Below are 14,289 nucleotides of genomic sequence, written 5' to 3'. Positions count from 1 at the left end.
GTTTGATGTAAACATTGGTACTCCATTGCAGAACCATTTCATGTTTTTGAGTAACCTGGTAGCATATGCACAGTCAGCAAAAAAGAAATATACCGATATGACTTGTAATTAAGATTCCATCCCAGAACTTCTTTATACTTAGCCAGTCAAAATATGTATGCTTTTAAACCATGCCTTGTTCTGAGCATCAACTAAGATTATCAGGTAATTTCAGTCTATGCAGGGCTTATTATGTTTTTATGGAATATTAGAAATGGTATCTGGTTAATACACAAGCAATTGTACTTTAAGCACATCTGAGCCTAGCAAAGTAAATAATAACTCTTAGATGTATTTTCCTAATGCACTATATAGTTATTTTCATGGATATTTTTCAATTGATATTAATGGGATTTATATGCAGAATGGGTGAAAAGACTCCAGTTATTTTTATGATAGAACTGACTTCTAATTTTTTCAGGGAAAGAGGCATGAGTACCTTCCTATTTCGCCCTCACTGTGGAGAAGCTGGGTCCATCACTCATCTGGTGTCAGCCTTTTTGACAGCTGACAACATTTCTCATGGATTACTCCTGAAGAAGGTATTACTTTTGTTGTTCATCTGTAATAGTCTTAATTTATTAAAAAGGACTCAAATACATCAAACCCTCAATTAATAACAATACTTCTACACCACTCCACATCTTCCAGAAGAATCTAGGCAAATAGTTCAGTGTGCCCAGAATTCTATAAGTGGAAAAATTCCCCCTGATTTCCATTGGGGCCAATCTCATCCAGTAAGAAAATCTTTGTGAAAATAATTGACCACAGGGTGGCAGATGTGTATCAAGTCAATAGTCATTCTGGTAAAAATACATCTTATTTTATAAATGGTGGTTTACTTAGGAAGACTGAAATAATAATCGCTCTACAGATAGTGTGTAAATTCTTTGATCAGAATAGACTAATTTTAATTCATTCTAAGATCAGGCAGAATTGCTTTGATCTCCCCACAAAATGGTTTCTTAAGCCTGGTTGAATATTTTCAAGTGAAATGGATTTTTGATGGAAAATTGAGTTTTTACACCAAAGTGTTTTGTCAAAGTGTAAACTTCCCATGGCTATTTCAACTTGTTGGAAAAAACCAATTTGAAAACATTCAACTTGGAAATGTTGCTGTAATGCTTCATGGTAGTTGTGCTGTGTATGCGTCAGGCCCCCAGGCTCTTTTGATAAAAGTTCCCAAGCCAAATCACATCTCCCATGATGCACAGCAGTTAACAGATTTCACTGATGCCCTGGAATGGCTCAGCAAGATGGAAGCCATAATGTATCACAGGAGAGAGAGTCCATCCAGGGAGCCTGGCCCATATTAAAGAACACAAGCATGAGGCGCTATGGTAGAATATTTGAATCAAAATTTTTGGTTTTGGCCAAAAAGTTTCTGTTTATAATTTTTAAGGAAATATTGACATTTTGAATGGGAAATAATTTCTCCGCCACCTCCCAACCCTCAGTCTAGTTTTCCTGTAATTTGGCATCTGAAACAAATTATTTTAAAAAAATCAGAACACATTTGAAATCAGTAGGAACTGCTAGTGCTTAGATTTCCTGTGAAAATCAACTACTAACTTAGATGTCTAAATTTGGGTGTCTAATTTTAGGATTATCAGTCTTAATAAAGACTTAATAGCAATATGACTTCAGTTCACAATTTTCAGTTTTGGGTTCCTAATATTAGACTCAGGCAATGTGCTATCCTTTGTACATACCCACAACATTATGCTTGTTCTTTTCTTTAGCCAGTCAATTCTATTCTTGCATGACCAAGAATGGAATAAAGCTGGCAGAGCTGGTAAGTGTGGTGCAGGTTCATGTCATGTATAGTAGTGGGATTACAAGCCAAAAATAGTCATGGATACAGATAAGAATGCGAGTCTGAATACATTACATACGAACCCCTATTTATGCCCACAGTTAAATGAAAGCTCCTTTCTTCTGTTCTTTAACACCCACATTGAATACCACCATCACAAATGACCTATTCTGTGAAGTGTTTTGGATATAATCACTGTTCTTTAATGTACCTAAGCTGCATCGGAGTTTAAGCTCTTTTGGGTAGGAACTAGGAATGTTAATGGGTAACTGGTTAACAAGGGTGGGAAAGAAGTGGCTAGTGGACTGGATCTGGCTCACCTAACCGCTGTATCCAGCACCCAGCCACCGTGCTGGCACCCTTACTTCATAATAGCTCACACTTTAAATTGTGGCTGCTATTTGCTTGACACACTGGGGAGGGACGGGGAGGCTTTGCGTGCTGTCCCCGCTCCCTAGCAAAATCCCTCAGCTCCTGTTGGCCAGTTTCCAACCAATAGGAGCTGAGAAATTTTCCTGGAGGTAGAGCCAGTGAGCAAAACCTCCTCCTTCCGTGTGCTAGAGCAGAACCATGTGTAGCAGCCAGCCCAGGAGACAGGTATGGAGCCTCTCTCAGGTTCCTGCACGGCTGTTGGCTGGGAGGCACCTAGATAAGTACCTCCAAGCCAGAGCCTACCTCTGGCGTTGCACTTCCTCTCTCCCTCCAACTACCTGCCCTAGGCCACCACCTCTTGCTGCCCCAGATCACCATCCAAGCTTTCTGTATCCCCTTCCCCACCTCCTCCAGGTCACAGCTCCCTCCTAGACCCTGCATTCCTTCCTACACTCTCCCCCAGGCCAGAAACCTCTACTGCACCTGTAACTCCTCCTGGGCACTGCACCCCAAGCCTCTGCCCCATGTCAGCTCTCTGCCCCACACCTCTAACCCAGATCATAACCCCCTCCTTCACCCAAACTCCCTCTTAGACCTCACACCCTCTCCTGCACCCTGGTCCTTTATCTCAACCTCTCTTCTACACCCCACCTGCTGTCCCAGACCCCCTGTCCTTGACAGTTTACCAAAATGGCCCGTGACAGATTACCAAAATCTTGGAGTGGCCTCCCCATTAAAAATTATTACCCACCCCTGGGTTAACTGGGTACCCAGAGTACAGCCCCAACCAATGGCCTGTCCTGGGAGGAGGGCTGTTCCAACCCCGCTAGGTTCCTGCGCAGGACTGTCAGCTCCCAGTCCACGGCGGGGAGAGGGTCTCAGTCCATCTAAAATGTGGACTATGTGTTGCATTTTAAAGAAGTGGCATTCAGAGTTGCATATAGAAAATATTGAAAAAAATCTGTGTAAACAGTCAGTCCACAAAAGACAGTTCAGTTTTTCTGGTCATAATTCTTCCACAATCACGTATAATGAGGCTGTTTCCATTTCCTTTGATTGAAAACCTCCTTTCCTGTTATCTCACAACTCCATTAAATAACGAGTATCTGTATTGTTTTTGTACAGAGTCCAGTACTTCAGTATCTTTATTATCTTGCACAAATTCCCATTGCCATGTCTCCACTTAGCAACAATAGCCTATTCCTTGAATATTCAAAAAATCCACTAAAGGAATTTCTACATAAGGGACTTCACATTTCTCTCTCTACAGACGATCCTATGCAATTCCATTATACAAAGGTAAGCACAACTGAAAACTTCTCTTAAAAGTGAATGTTAACTAAGCCAAAGTGACCTTAAACACTTCATTTCTCATTGCACAATATGTGATACCTCATCTATTGACTCGCCTTTCAATGTCCCCTGTATTCCCACTCCTCTGAAAACAGATTTCATGGGAAAATGACTAATAGCCAAATTAAATTTTGTTTGTACTTCTGCCTCTGGCTCCTCGAGAACAGAGGAAGAAGAGGATGGAGAGCTCCCGTGTTAGTGTTTTGATAAGCAATATTGTAGAGGTCGAATGCCGGGGAAGACTTGTTTCCTTTCTAATGAATGTGGGTGAAGCTTACTGAAAAAAATGTCATTTAAGATCTCTGAAGATAAACTGCAAACTGTTCATTCAATGCACTGCACTTGATGTTCTCCTGCCTTCAAGTTTCACCCAGCGTAGAAGAGAAGGGAGAGCCTGAAAACCTTTATTCTGTGGGTTGGTTCTACGCTGACAGCAGCCCCTGTGTGAGCTGGAAAAGCTTATAGGCAGCTCTAACTTGTGCTATCTGAGATTCAGCAATGCTTTAGTCTGCTCCACTCTGCCCCTCCCATCCACAGTAGCGAGCAGTTTGCTCCAGAACGTGCTGCATAGACTTCCCATCAGTCGAGAGCTACCCACTCCTTGAGGAATTTTCAGATGGCTAGTTTCTGTATCTTTTGTGTGTTCAGAAGTGATTAACTAATTTTTCTCAGGGATCTTGAAATAGACAAATGTTTTCAGGCTCCAGTGATTGAGTTTAAAAGCCTAAAATCTTGAAAATTGTGACCATCTAACAAAATTGTTTAACGAGCATCAGATAATTTCCCTAACTGGAAATGATTACCTATCAAACACAATTACTAAATAGGATATAGCTTAACACAGTATATTTTTGATGGTACAGGAAGCACTTATGGAGGAATATGCCATAGCAGCTCAAGTGTGGAAACTGAGCACATGTGACTCATGTGAACTAGCAAGAAACAGCGTAATACAAAGTGGATTATCAGATAAGGTAAACTTGGCTTGTTGCAAGAAACACATCGTCATTGCATATAAAATACGTAAGGATTAAATGCAAATTTTTTTGTACCATGAAATGACTGGTGTGTGAGAGACCTCTGGTTTCGGTGAGCATCAAGAATGTGAGATGTATCTTCTGAAGTTACTTTTTTGAGCATATCATCTCATATCATCTCTTGGATTTCTCAGGGGATTGATCCTGAGAAACAAAGACTTTAATGTAATAGATAGTCACTGATTTGACTTTTGGTCTCTACTAATCTTTGCTGAGTCCATTACAATCTGAATTGATGAGTAGTGTATGTAAAATACATTTGTGATTTCAGTCCAGGTCTTCATGAAGTGGCTGAACATCACAGGGTTCCCTGGACGGGTTGGGGTTAGAGGCAGCCAGCCCTCAGGGCCACTCAGACTGCAGCACACCTCAGCTTTTCCCAGGCCACACTATGTGGGGCTCTGGTGATATAAAGGGCCTGGGACTCTGGTCGCAGTAAGGGTGGTAGCATCCTGGAGCTTTTTAAAATTGTTGGGCCCCAGGGCAATTCCCTCCTTTGCCCCTGAACAAACTGCAGAAATCAGTGTTGTGCTAAAATTTGCACATCTTGTTGGTAATTTGGTGAATGTACGAGTACTGAGCTCTTCAGAAAATGTGAGAGAGCTGGGCTCTTGCAAATCTAAATTTAAAACAGTCCTACACCATTCCTATTTAGTTCTTTAAAAATGTATCAGGGATATATATATATAAAAAAAACATATAAAAAAGTATGTCGTCTAAATTTAAATGAACAGTAACAGGTGGACCATTGACTTAACCTATAGACATGACATTCTTCAGTTTGTACTTGAAGGAAGTTCTTGTTGCAAAAATATAACAGTTTTATCATGATTTGTGTGTTGAAGAAACAAATCCAAACATTTCAGACAGGAATAATCAGGGCTCGACAAACTGCAGCAAGAGCTACTCACCAGCCCCGCCCCGCGCATGCGCCAGTGCTGGTGAATGGAGCGCACGGCTGAAATCTTCTGCCACGGGCGAGTAGAAAGAACGGTTACTTACCTCATAACTGTGATTCTTCGAGATGTGTTGCTCATGTCCATTCCAATATAGGTGTGTGTGTGCAGCATGCACACGTCGTCGGAAGATTTTCCCTCAGCAGTACCCTTAGAGCCAGCAGGGAGCCCCCTGCAGTGGCGCCAGTATATCAAGGCATATATCCTGCTCGCTGTCTCCCCAGCCTCTTCCTTCTTACCAGTACACTGCTGGCAGATAAGGAGGGTGGATGGGGATTTGGAATGGACATGAGCAACGCATCTTGAAGAATCACAGTTACAAGGTAAGTAACCGTTCTTTCTTCGAGTGATTGCTCATGTGCATTCCAATATAGGTGTTTCCAAAGCATGATCTAACTAACGTGGGAGGCCAGAGGAAGAAAAGGCCCCTGAATTAAGGACCGCCTGCCCTAGGGCGGTGTCTCCCCTGGCCTGTTGAGGAAGGGCATAATGGTTAGTAAACAGACCGAAGACCATGTGGCAGCCCTACAAATGTCTGAAATGGGGACCTGTGTGGCAAAAGTGGTAGACGTTGCCATTGCCCTTGTGGAGTGTGCCCTGAGGGGTGGGGCTGGCGTGCCCGCAAGGGAGTAGCACCCTTTAATACAAGTAGTTATCCAAGAAGTAATCCTCTGAGTGGATACAGGTTGGCCCCTCATATATTCAGAAGTGGATACAAAGAGCTGCTGTGACTTACGGAAGGGTTTAGTCTGGTCTAAATAAAAGGCTAGCACTCTTCTAACATCTAATGTGTGCAGGACCTGATCTTTCCCCGAAGCGTGTGGTTTGGGATAGAAAACGGTGAGGAAAATATCTTGGGAAGCGTGGAATGAGGAAACCATCTTTGGCAGGAATGCCGGGTGGAGGCGCAGTCTGACTTTGTCTTTGAAAAATACCATGTACGGGGGATCGCAAGTTAGAGCCCTAAGTTCAGATACTCGTCTCACGGACGTGATTGCTACCGGGAGAGAGAACTTATATGATTGCTGGAGGAGCGAACATGTAGCCATCGGCTCAAAGGGAGGGCCTATAAGTTTAGCGAGGACCAGGTTTAGATCCCACTGTGAGACGGGAAGTCTTACATGTGGGTAGAGCCTATCAAAGCCCTTTAAAATCTATTAACCGTCAGGTTGGCGAACAGTGTTTTACCCCCTTCCCCTGGATGGAAGGCCGATATGGCTGCCAAATGAACCTTAATGGATGATGAGGACAGGTGTTGAAGCCTAAGATCCAGTAAGTAGTCTAGAATTCTGGGGACCGGTACCCATCTTGGGTGTACCCCCTGTTCGATGCCCAGGAGCAGAAGCGTTTTCATTTGGCCAGGTAAGTGGATCTCGTGGATGGTTTCCTGCTTCCTAGCAGGACCTCCTGGACCTGTTGGGAACACTGGAGCTCCTGTGCCGTTAGCCACGGAGCTTCCATGTCGTCAAATGCAGGGACCGCAGGTCCGGGTGGTGCAGCCTGCCCAAGTCCTGCGATATGAGGTCCGGGACTAACGGTAGGGTTACTGGCCTCTCGCATGAGAGGCTTAGTAGCATCGAGTACCAATGCTGTCGCAGCCATGCTGGGGCGATTAGGATTAGCACTGATCTGAATTCCCGCATCTTCAGCAAAACCCTGCTGACCAGAGGGAATGGTGGGAAAGCATAAAGCAGTCCCCAGGGCCAAGGAAACAGGAGTGCATCCCCTAGGGAACACTGCCCCTGTCCCAGGAGGGAGCAATAACGGGGACACTTGGCGTTCTGGGGCGTGGCAAAGAGGTCTAGGTAGGGAAACCCCCACGCACGGAAAACAGACTGGGCTATGTCCCAGCAGAGGGACCACTTGTGACTCGCGAAAGACCTTGCCCCTCAAGTGGGGAAGGAAAACCGCACAGGCGAGACAGACTGCTCTGAACTCTCTGACATTGATATGTAGAGAGGCTTCGTGTGGGGACCTTGAGCATGCAGTTCTCCAAAATGGGCTCCCCAACCCGTGTCCAACGCATTCAACCCGTGTCCGACGCATCCATCACAAGCCAGAGTGACGGGGCTGGTCTGGAGAATGGGACTCTGAAGCGGACCTCCTCCTGGCAAGTCCACCACTGCAGCGTGAGGAGGACACTCGTAGGGATGGTTAGGACCCTGTCCCAGGAGTGAGCGATCGGTCTGTGCACCCGTATGAGCAGAGGGTGCATGCGTAATCTGGCATATTGCACTACATATGTGCAAGTGGCCATGAGACCAAGCAGGCACATGCAGGTCCGGGCGGTTTTCATTGGGAAGGTCTGGAGCGATGCAACCTCTGCCTTCAGCATGAGAAACCGAGAGTCGGGTAGGTAGGATCTCTGGGATCAGGAGTCCAGGGTGGCACCCATGAACTCTGTCGTTTGAGTGGGGGCTAGGGTGGACTTGTCCATGTTTAGCAGGAGCCCTAGATCCTGAAAATGTTTCGTACCACGGCGATATGATTCTTCACGTGATCGTTGGACCCTCGGCGGAGAAACCAATTGTTCAAGTATGGGAACACTTGGACGCCCCTTCTCCTGAGTTCTGCGGCCACTACCGCCATGCATTTGGTAAAAACCTGAGGGGCTGTAGAGATACCAAAAGGGAGGGCTGTAAATTGATAGTGGTCCTGATCCACTGTGAAACGCAGGAACCTGCAGTGGGAGGGGGCAATCGAGAAGAGAAAATATGCGTCCTTTAGATCGAGGGCAGCATACCTGTCTCCGGGTGCTAGTGATGGGAAGATAGATGCCAGGGTAACCATTTTGAACTTCCTTTTCACGAAGAAGGATTTCAGGGCCGTGAGGTCTAGGATTGGGTGAAGGCCCCCTTTTGCCTTGGTGACTAGGAAGTACCGTGACTAGAAACCCCTGCCCAGGTGTTCGTGGAGAATGGGTTCCACAGCCCCCAGTTCGAGCAGATGATTCACTTCTTCCCATAGGAGGGATTCGTGAGAAGGGTCCCTGAAAAGGGACGGGATAGGGGGATGGGTGGGAGGGGGCAATAGGCAGGTGATGGAGTAGCCCAATTCCACTGTCTCTAGGACCCAGCGGTCTGATGTGATTGACCTCCAGGCCTGGAGAAAGGGGGACAAACGGTACCAGAAGGGGAATGGGGAGACTGGTATGAGGCTCTCGACGGTCCCGTCAATACCCCTGGCAGGGCCCGGGGGGTTTGTTGGAGGGCCCCTGGTTGGAGTCAGAGGGTGGGCAGGATCGATAGAAGTTGTGCCTGCTATTATTGCCCCTGCGGCATGAGAAGGTGCTCTGGTGGTGCTCCTACCCAAAAAGGAACGCTTCTGCGTGGCCAGAGTGTGCAGTCCTAAAGACTTAAGCGTGGTCCTAGTGTCCTTCAGCCGGTGTAGGCACTGGTTGTTTGCTCTGAGAAGAGTGAGGTACCCCTGAAAGGGAGGTCCTGTAGGGTAGTTTGGACCTCAGGAGGCACCCCGGAACCCTGTAACCAGGAGCTGCATCGCAGTATGACCCCTGCTTGCAGGGCCACCCAAGAGATGGTCCATCCATCTTCTTGCAGGGCTTTAAATTCTGCCCTGGACTCTCGGGGAAAAAGTCAGCAAACTTGGCCATCGACACCCAGGTATTAAAGCCGTACTGGGAGAGGAGGACTTGCTGGTTAGCAATCCGGTACTAGATTCCCACGGAGGCATAAACCTTCCTCCCCAGTAAGTCAGCCTTTCTGTCATCCTTACTCTTGGGGGTCGCCACTGGTTGCCCCTGCCTCTCCCTCTGGTTGACCGCTTGGACCATCATGAAGCTGGGGGGGGAGGGTGAGAGAAGAGGTATTCGTTACCCTCTGGTGGGACAAAGTATCTGCACTCAGCTCGCTTATCAGTGGGCAGGATGGAAGCCGGCGTTTGCCAGAGGGTGGAGGAGATTTTGGCAACAGTCTTATTTATGGACAGTGCCACTCTGAAAGAAGTGTCAGCCTGCAGAATGTCAACTGTCAGGTCGAAGTCCTCGACAACCTTGTCAGCCTGAACCCCCAGATTTTGGGCCAGGTGACAGAGGAGGTCCTGGTGTGCACTGGCATCCATAGAGGGCTTGGGGGAGGGGAGGGGTTGCATCCATAAACACTTCATTTAGGGAAGAGGATGCCTTCGCAATGTCCCCCATAGGGATGTCTGTGTGTTCCTGACTCCAGAGGTGGTTACGAGGGAGGGGAGGGGAGGAGGAGGAGGACCTGGCTGGCTTGGCTGTCCCGAACTCTCTGCTGGACCCAGGGATGGCTGGCCCGGGGGCAGGGAACGTGTTGAAGTGGGAGACCAGACCAATGGGGTCACCAATGGGGAAGCCTGAGGCCCTGACACCGAGGAAGCCGATCAAGGAGGCCTGGAGGCCTGGCTCTGGTGGTAGGCCCAGGGAGTCCAGAAAGGCCACTGCCCCGACACTTGAGGAGGTTTGCTGCAATATCGGCACCGACATCGGTTGCCCCTATTGCTGCTGGTTTGGAGGAGACTGGTGCTGGAAATGGTACAGTGATCGGGAATGGTGCCATGATCTGGACTGGCACCACCTGGACCCCCTAAACCACCACACTGAGGCCGCATTGGAGTCAGAGGAATAATCCGACGCGGGTCACGGCGGCGCCGACGATGGGTGCGGCGGGGCATGACGGGACATAGCCTCAGATTTGCCGCGGTGCTGGGGAGGAGGAGGAGGCAGCAGCGGAGGCATGGCCATGGGCTGGTTCCTCAGGCAGGGCAGGCGCTGTGGTGCGGGACTCAGCTGCTGCTGGTACCGAGGGCGGTGCTGCCTGTGGCCCAAGGCTGTGCACCTCATGCTGCTGCTCACGGGGCATCCGCAGCAAGTGGTGCCAGGAGTCCCCATACCATATAGACAGTGTCACGGCAGGGGGAGGCGAGGGGGATGACTCAATAAGCACCCTGGCTGCCTCCCGTGACTCTGGCATGGATGGGTCAGGGAGGTCCTCTGGGGAGCTATCATCCCTCCGCTGGGTTGGGTAATCGCCTGGCCTCAAAGGCCCAGGGAGTGGGCTGTCTGGCGCCATGTGCCCCACTGAGGGGCGTATGGAGGGCACGTGCCCAAGCAGGGACTGGTCCCTGTCCGGCCGCCTCTTCCTGGATGGTGCTGGTGAGTGGGAGCGGCGCTGGGGAAGGGCAGCACAGTGATGCCTCCTTCACCAAGGCCAGTGCACTGCCCGTGCTCGGTGCCGGGCCTGGTGCCAGGCAGAGAGCTGACTCCATTAAGAGTGCCTGGAGACGGGACTCATGCTCTCGCTTAGTCCTGGGTTTAAAGGCTTTGCAGATTAAACAAGATGAGTGTGGATCGCTGCAGGGAATAGGCTTGCTGCACTCCTTGCAGGCTTTGAAGCTCTTATGGCTAGGCATGCCCTGCTGTGGTGAAAGGTTCAAACACAAAGAAGAGTCTTGTAAGTTCACAAGTACTTAACTGAAGCACAGAGGTAAACAATCAAGGGATTAGCAGTTGAAAACAACTCAGGGAGCTGAGGTTGTTCCAAGGACCATCAGGAGAGGTAAGAAGGAATTGGCTGGGGAGAGAGCCAGCAAGGGTGTATATGCCTTGATATACTGGCTCCCTGCTGGCTCTAAGGGTACTGCTGAGGGAAAATCTTCCGACGACGTGTGCATGCTGCACACACACACACCTATAGTGGAATGGACATGAGCAATCATTTGAAGAAGAAACAGCGGTTTGTCGAGCCCTGGGAATAACTATCACCATACGTAATAGGATACATGATGACCATGGAGCAATCTTATTAGAATGGACATTGAGTTTGATTTACTATAATATTAACCCTATTTTCTGTTCTATTAACAAAAGCAGTAACTAGCAAGTTATTTGCAGAACTGGATATTAACTATCCCCAGCCAGATACCTGTCTTAATGTGAACTAAATAATTGATTCCGGAGGGGATTGTCTCTCTAAATCAAGACTGGATTCCTTTCTGGACGACTTACTTTAATCAATTAAACTTATTAGGGTCAATTGTAAGTGTGTGAAATTCAATGCCCATTGTGATACAGGAAGTCAGACTAGATGATCTAATGGTTCCTTGAAATGTTAAAATTCATGAATTTCTCTTAAGAGCTTTTTTGGAGAAGCTACTTCATTTTTAAGAAGGAATCTTTATCTCCTTAGAGACTATTACTTTGAGAAGCTAGCACAGGAATGTCTTTCTGGTGCATATGCTACTGCCCTCTAGCTTGCTTCCGCTGGTGGTCTGATGTGACCTCCATCATCCACTCTTTCCCCAAGAAATAAAGGAATAGCAGCTTACCAAGGATATCTAAATCTACCTTCTCAAAGTCTTGAACTCATGAGGTGGTAAGTTCCTGATTCAAAGCCCAGCAAAAGCAGTTGGTCTTCCCATTACCTTCAGTGGTTTTTGGATCAGGCAGCTTTACTATTACAGCTAATAGAAAAAACAATACATATAGGAACACACCATGCATTCTGTTCCGATAGAAAGCTGTGGGGCAAGCCAGCTCATATATGCCCAAACAGCTTTTAAATGAGTCTAACTTAACTAGGGAGAAATGGAAAAAACAGAATATTTTGATTGAACCAACCAGCATTGATCTGCATTTGCAAAGTAACTTAATAAAAGCATGCTGCCTACATAAAAAGAAGGGGAATAGCTAAACATCATTAACTACATGGATAGCTCTTTGTGGTCTTTTCATTTATCTTCAGTGCCATTCCCATAAAAAGATGCTTGCAGTGGGGGAAAAAAAGAGTAATTTAAAACTGACTTATTTGTAATGCTTAATTTTATTTTGCCCACAGGAAAAACGAAAATTCTTAGGGATAAATTATTATAAAGAAGGGCCTGAAGGAAATGACATTCGAAAGACAAACGTAGCACAGATCCGAATGGCTTTCAGGTATGAGACACTGTGTAATGAGCTCAGCTTTCTATCTGATGCAATGAAATCAGAAGAGATTACTGCTCTGTCAAAAGAGTCACAGCACCAAGAAATAAGCCAGTCTTCCTTCTAAAAATGTGCATTTACTGTTTTGCTTTTTAATTATTAATTTTCTGTGACTGACAGCTGCCTGGATACAATCGTTTGAACACTGAGGAAAAAATGAAATTATTTATAAAAAATGGAGTTACTGTGTGAATTTACCTTCCACTTCATTACATTCTTTAAAGTCAGTTTGTACATACATTAGGCTATATAAGACTGCAGTAAATATCAAACATCTGATCAGAACTGTGCATCATTTATGTTGTATACTGCATTTTAACCGTGCTTTGCACTGCAATTTAAGAGTCATAATGCTTGCATCTATAATATTCTAATGCAAACAAGATGTATGTAGTGCAGATGATAGCAGTACACATGTCTTATTGGACAGTAATACACATTGACTGTTACTGCATGGGATAGCCTAAATTTTACACCCAACTTTGTTTCCAGTGGCAGTTATAGAAAATATAATTTTTAAATTTAGCCTTTGGTTTATTAGCAGATTTTATGATGAACACAATTTTAGTAGCATTCACTTTCATTTTAGAAAATTTTGGAGACACTTTCCAATCTGTCCATGATGATCTTAGGAAAAAAAAAAAATATGTTGCCAGATATTGCATATCTTATTGATGATCATGAATTGGCTTAAATGACTCTACCATGTCATTCTTATCACCCAGTATTTGGGGACGAGTCTGATAAACAGAAATTATATCTTTTTGCTAATGAAAATAGAAAAGTGTGAAAATGATTACTGTGTATCTTAAATGCAATAAAATGACTTTAAAAAAGTGTGCCTATCCATTAGTGGGAGAAGTTCATGTCTCATCTTTGACCACATTTTGTGTTAATAGTCAGTAATAATACCAACTCTATACATATTTTATAGGAATTATCCCATTTAGTGATCACAATTTTTTAGTATATGTTAATAACTTTATGAAAGGTGGATTAGTAAAATATAATTACTGTAGTATTTGTGATTTCTCTTCTAATCAGTTTGCTTTTTATGGCATAGCTAACTGAGAAGATTAAACAGCTCACACTGTGTAAAACTGCGTGTGGTTTCATACAGGAAAAAAATGAAAATTTGCAGTTTGAGGGCCATATGTTGCTCAACTAAAACTCCTACTGGTAGCATTATTACTAAAGTAACAAACAAACCTGATACTATGTGCAAATTACATATCAAACATTCAGAGACTTACATTCCCTGCACCCTCATTCATTTATTGCATGTAAATTCACTTATTACACATATCTCTTGACATTCCTGCCCTTTAGTGGCAGTGCACTTGTTTTTTTCTTAATATTTCTCTCCTCCCCATCTTCTTGCTATACAAAAGGCACAAATCAACACAAACTAAGAGACTAGAGAGGGAAACCAGAACAGTGAATAATGCATGCAAATGCTGTTTAACACATCAGACCTAACTGAACACGGAGGAAAAATATTTTAACCTCTTCAGTATAGTAGTTTTAAGTGTTACTTTTGTAATACCAGTAGCTAAGCTTTCTGAAAGGTCTGATTTTTAAATTGACCATATTCCTTTAACAAAGGGCTTTTCAAATCCCTTTGATGCAAGAAACTTCAACTGCAGTTTCTTTTGTGGATGGGGGTTGGGATATAAGCAACAGACATGAGGGGTAACTTGCTTATTCACGTCACACTTTTAAACTTTAAACAACAGCCTACTCATAAATAACATA

General features: G+C 45.4%; 1 protein-coding gene across 12 annotated transcripts in view; it reads left to right on the top strand.

Annotated features, from left to right (window-relative positions):
- Nucleotides 1-13,562, top strand: part of AMPD3 (adenosine monophosphate deaminase 3) — a 127,867-nt gene extending 114,305 nt beyond the window's left edge. For all 12 annotated transcript variants that reach the window (XM_075927936.2, XM_075927935.2, XM_075927937.2 and 9 more), the window contains 4 exons: nt 461-581; nt 3,353-3,526; nt 4,444-4,554; nt 12,389-13,562. In XM_075927936.2, coding sequence (XP_075784051.1) covers nt 461-581; nt 3,353-3,526; nt 4,444-4,554; nt 12,389-12,601 — 619 coding nt within the window. In that variant the 3' untranslated portion in view covers nt 12,602-13,562. The remainder of the gene's footprint in view (nt 1-460; nt 582-3,352; nt 3,527-4,443; nt 4,555-12,388) is intronic.
- The last annotated feature ends 727 nt before the right edge of the window (nt 13,563-14,289 follow it).

Source organism: Pelodiscus sinensis, chromosome 5 (genome assembly GCF_052426305.1).
Source record: "Pelodiscus sinensis isolate ZL-2025 chromosome 5, ASM5242630v1, whole genome shotgun sequence".
NCBI lineage: Eukaryota > Metazoa > Chordata > Testudines > Trionychidae > Pelodiscus > Pelodiscus sinensis.
This window is presented reverse-complemented; position numbering and strand designations above follow the sequence as displayed.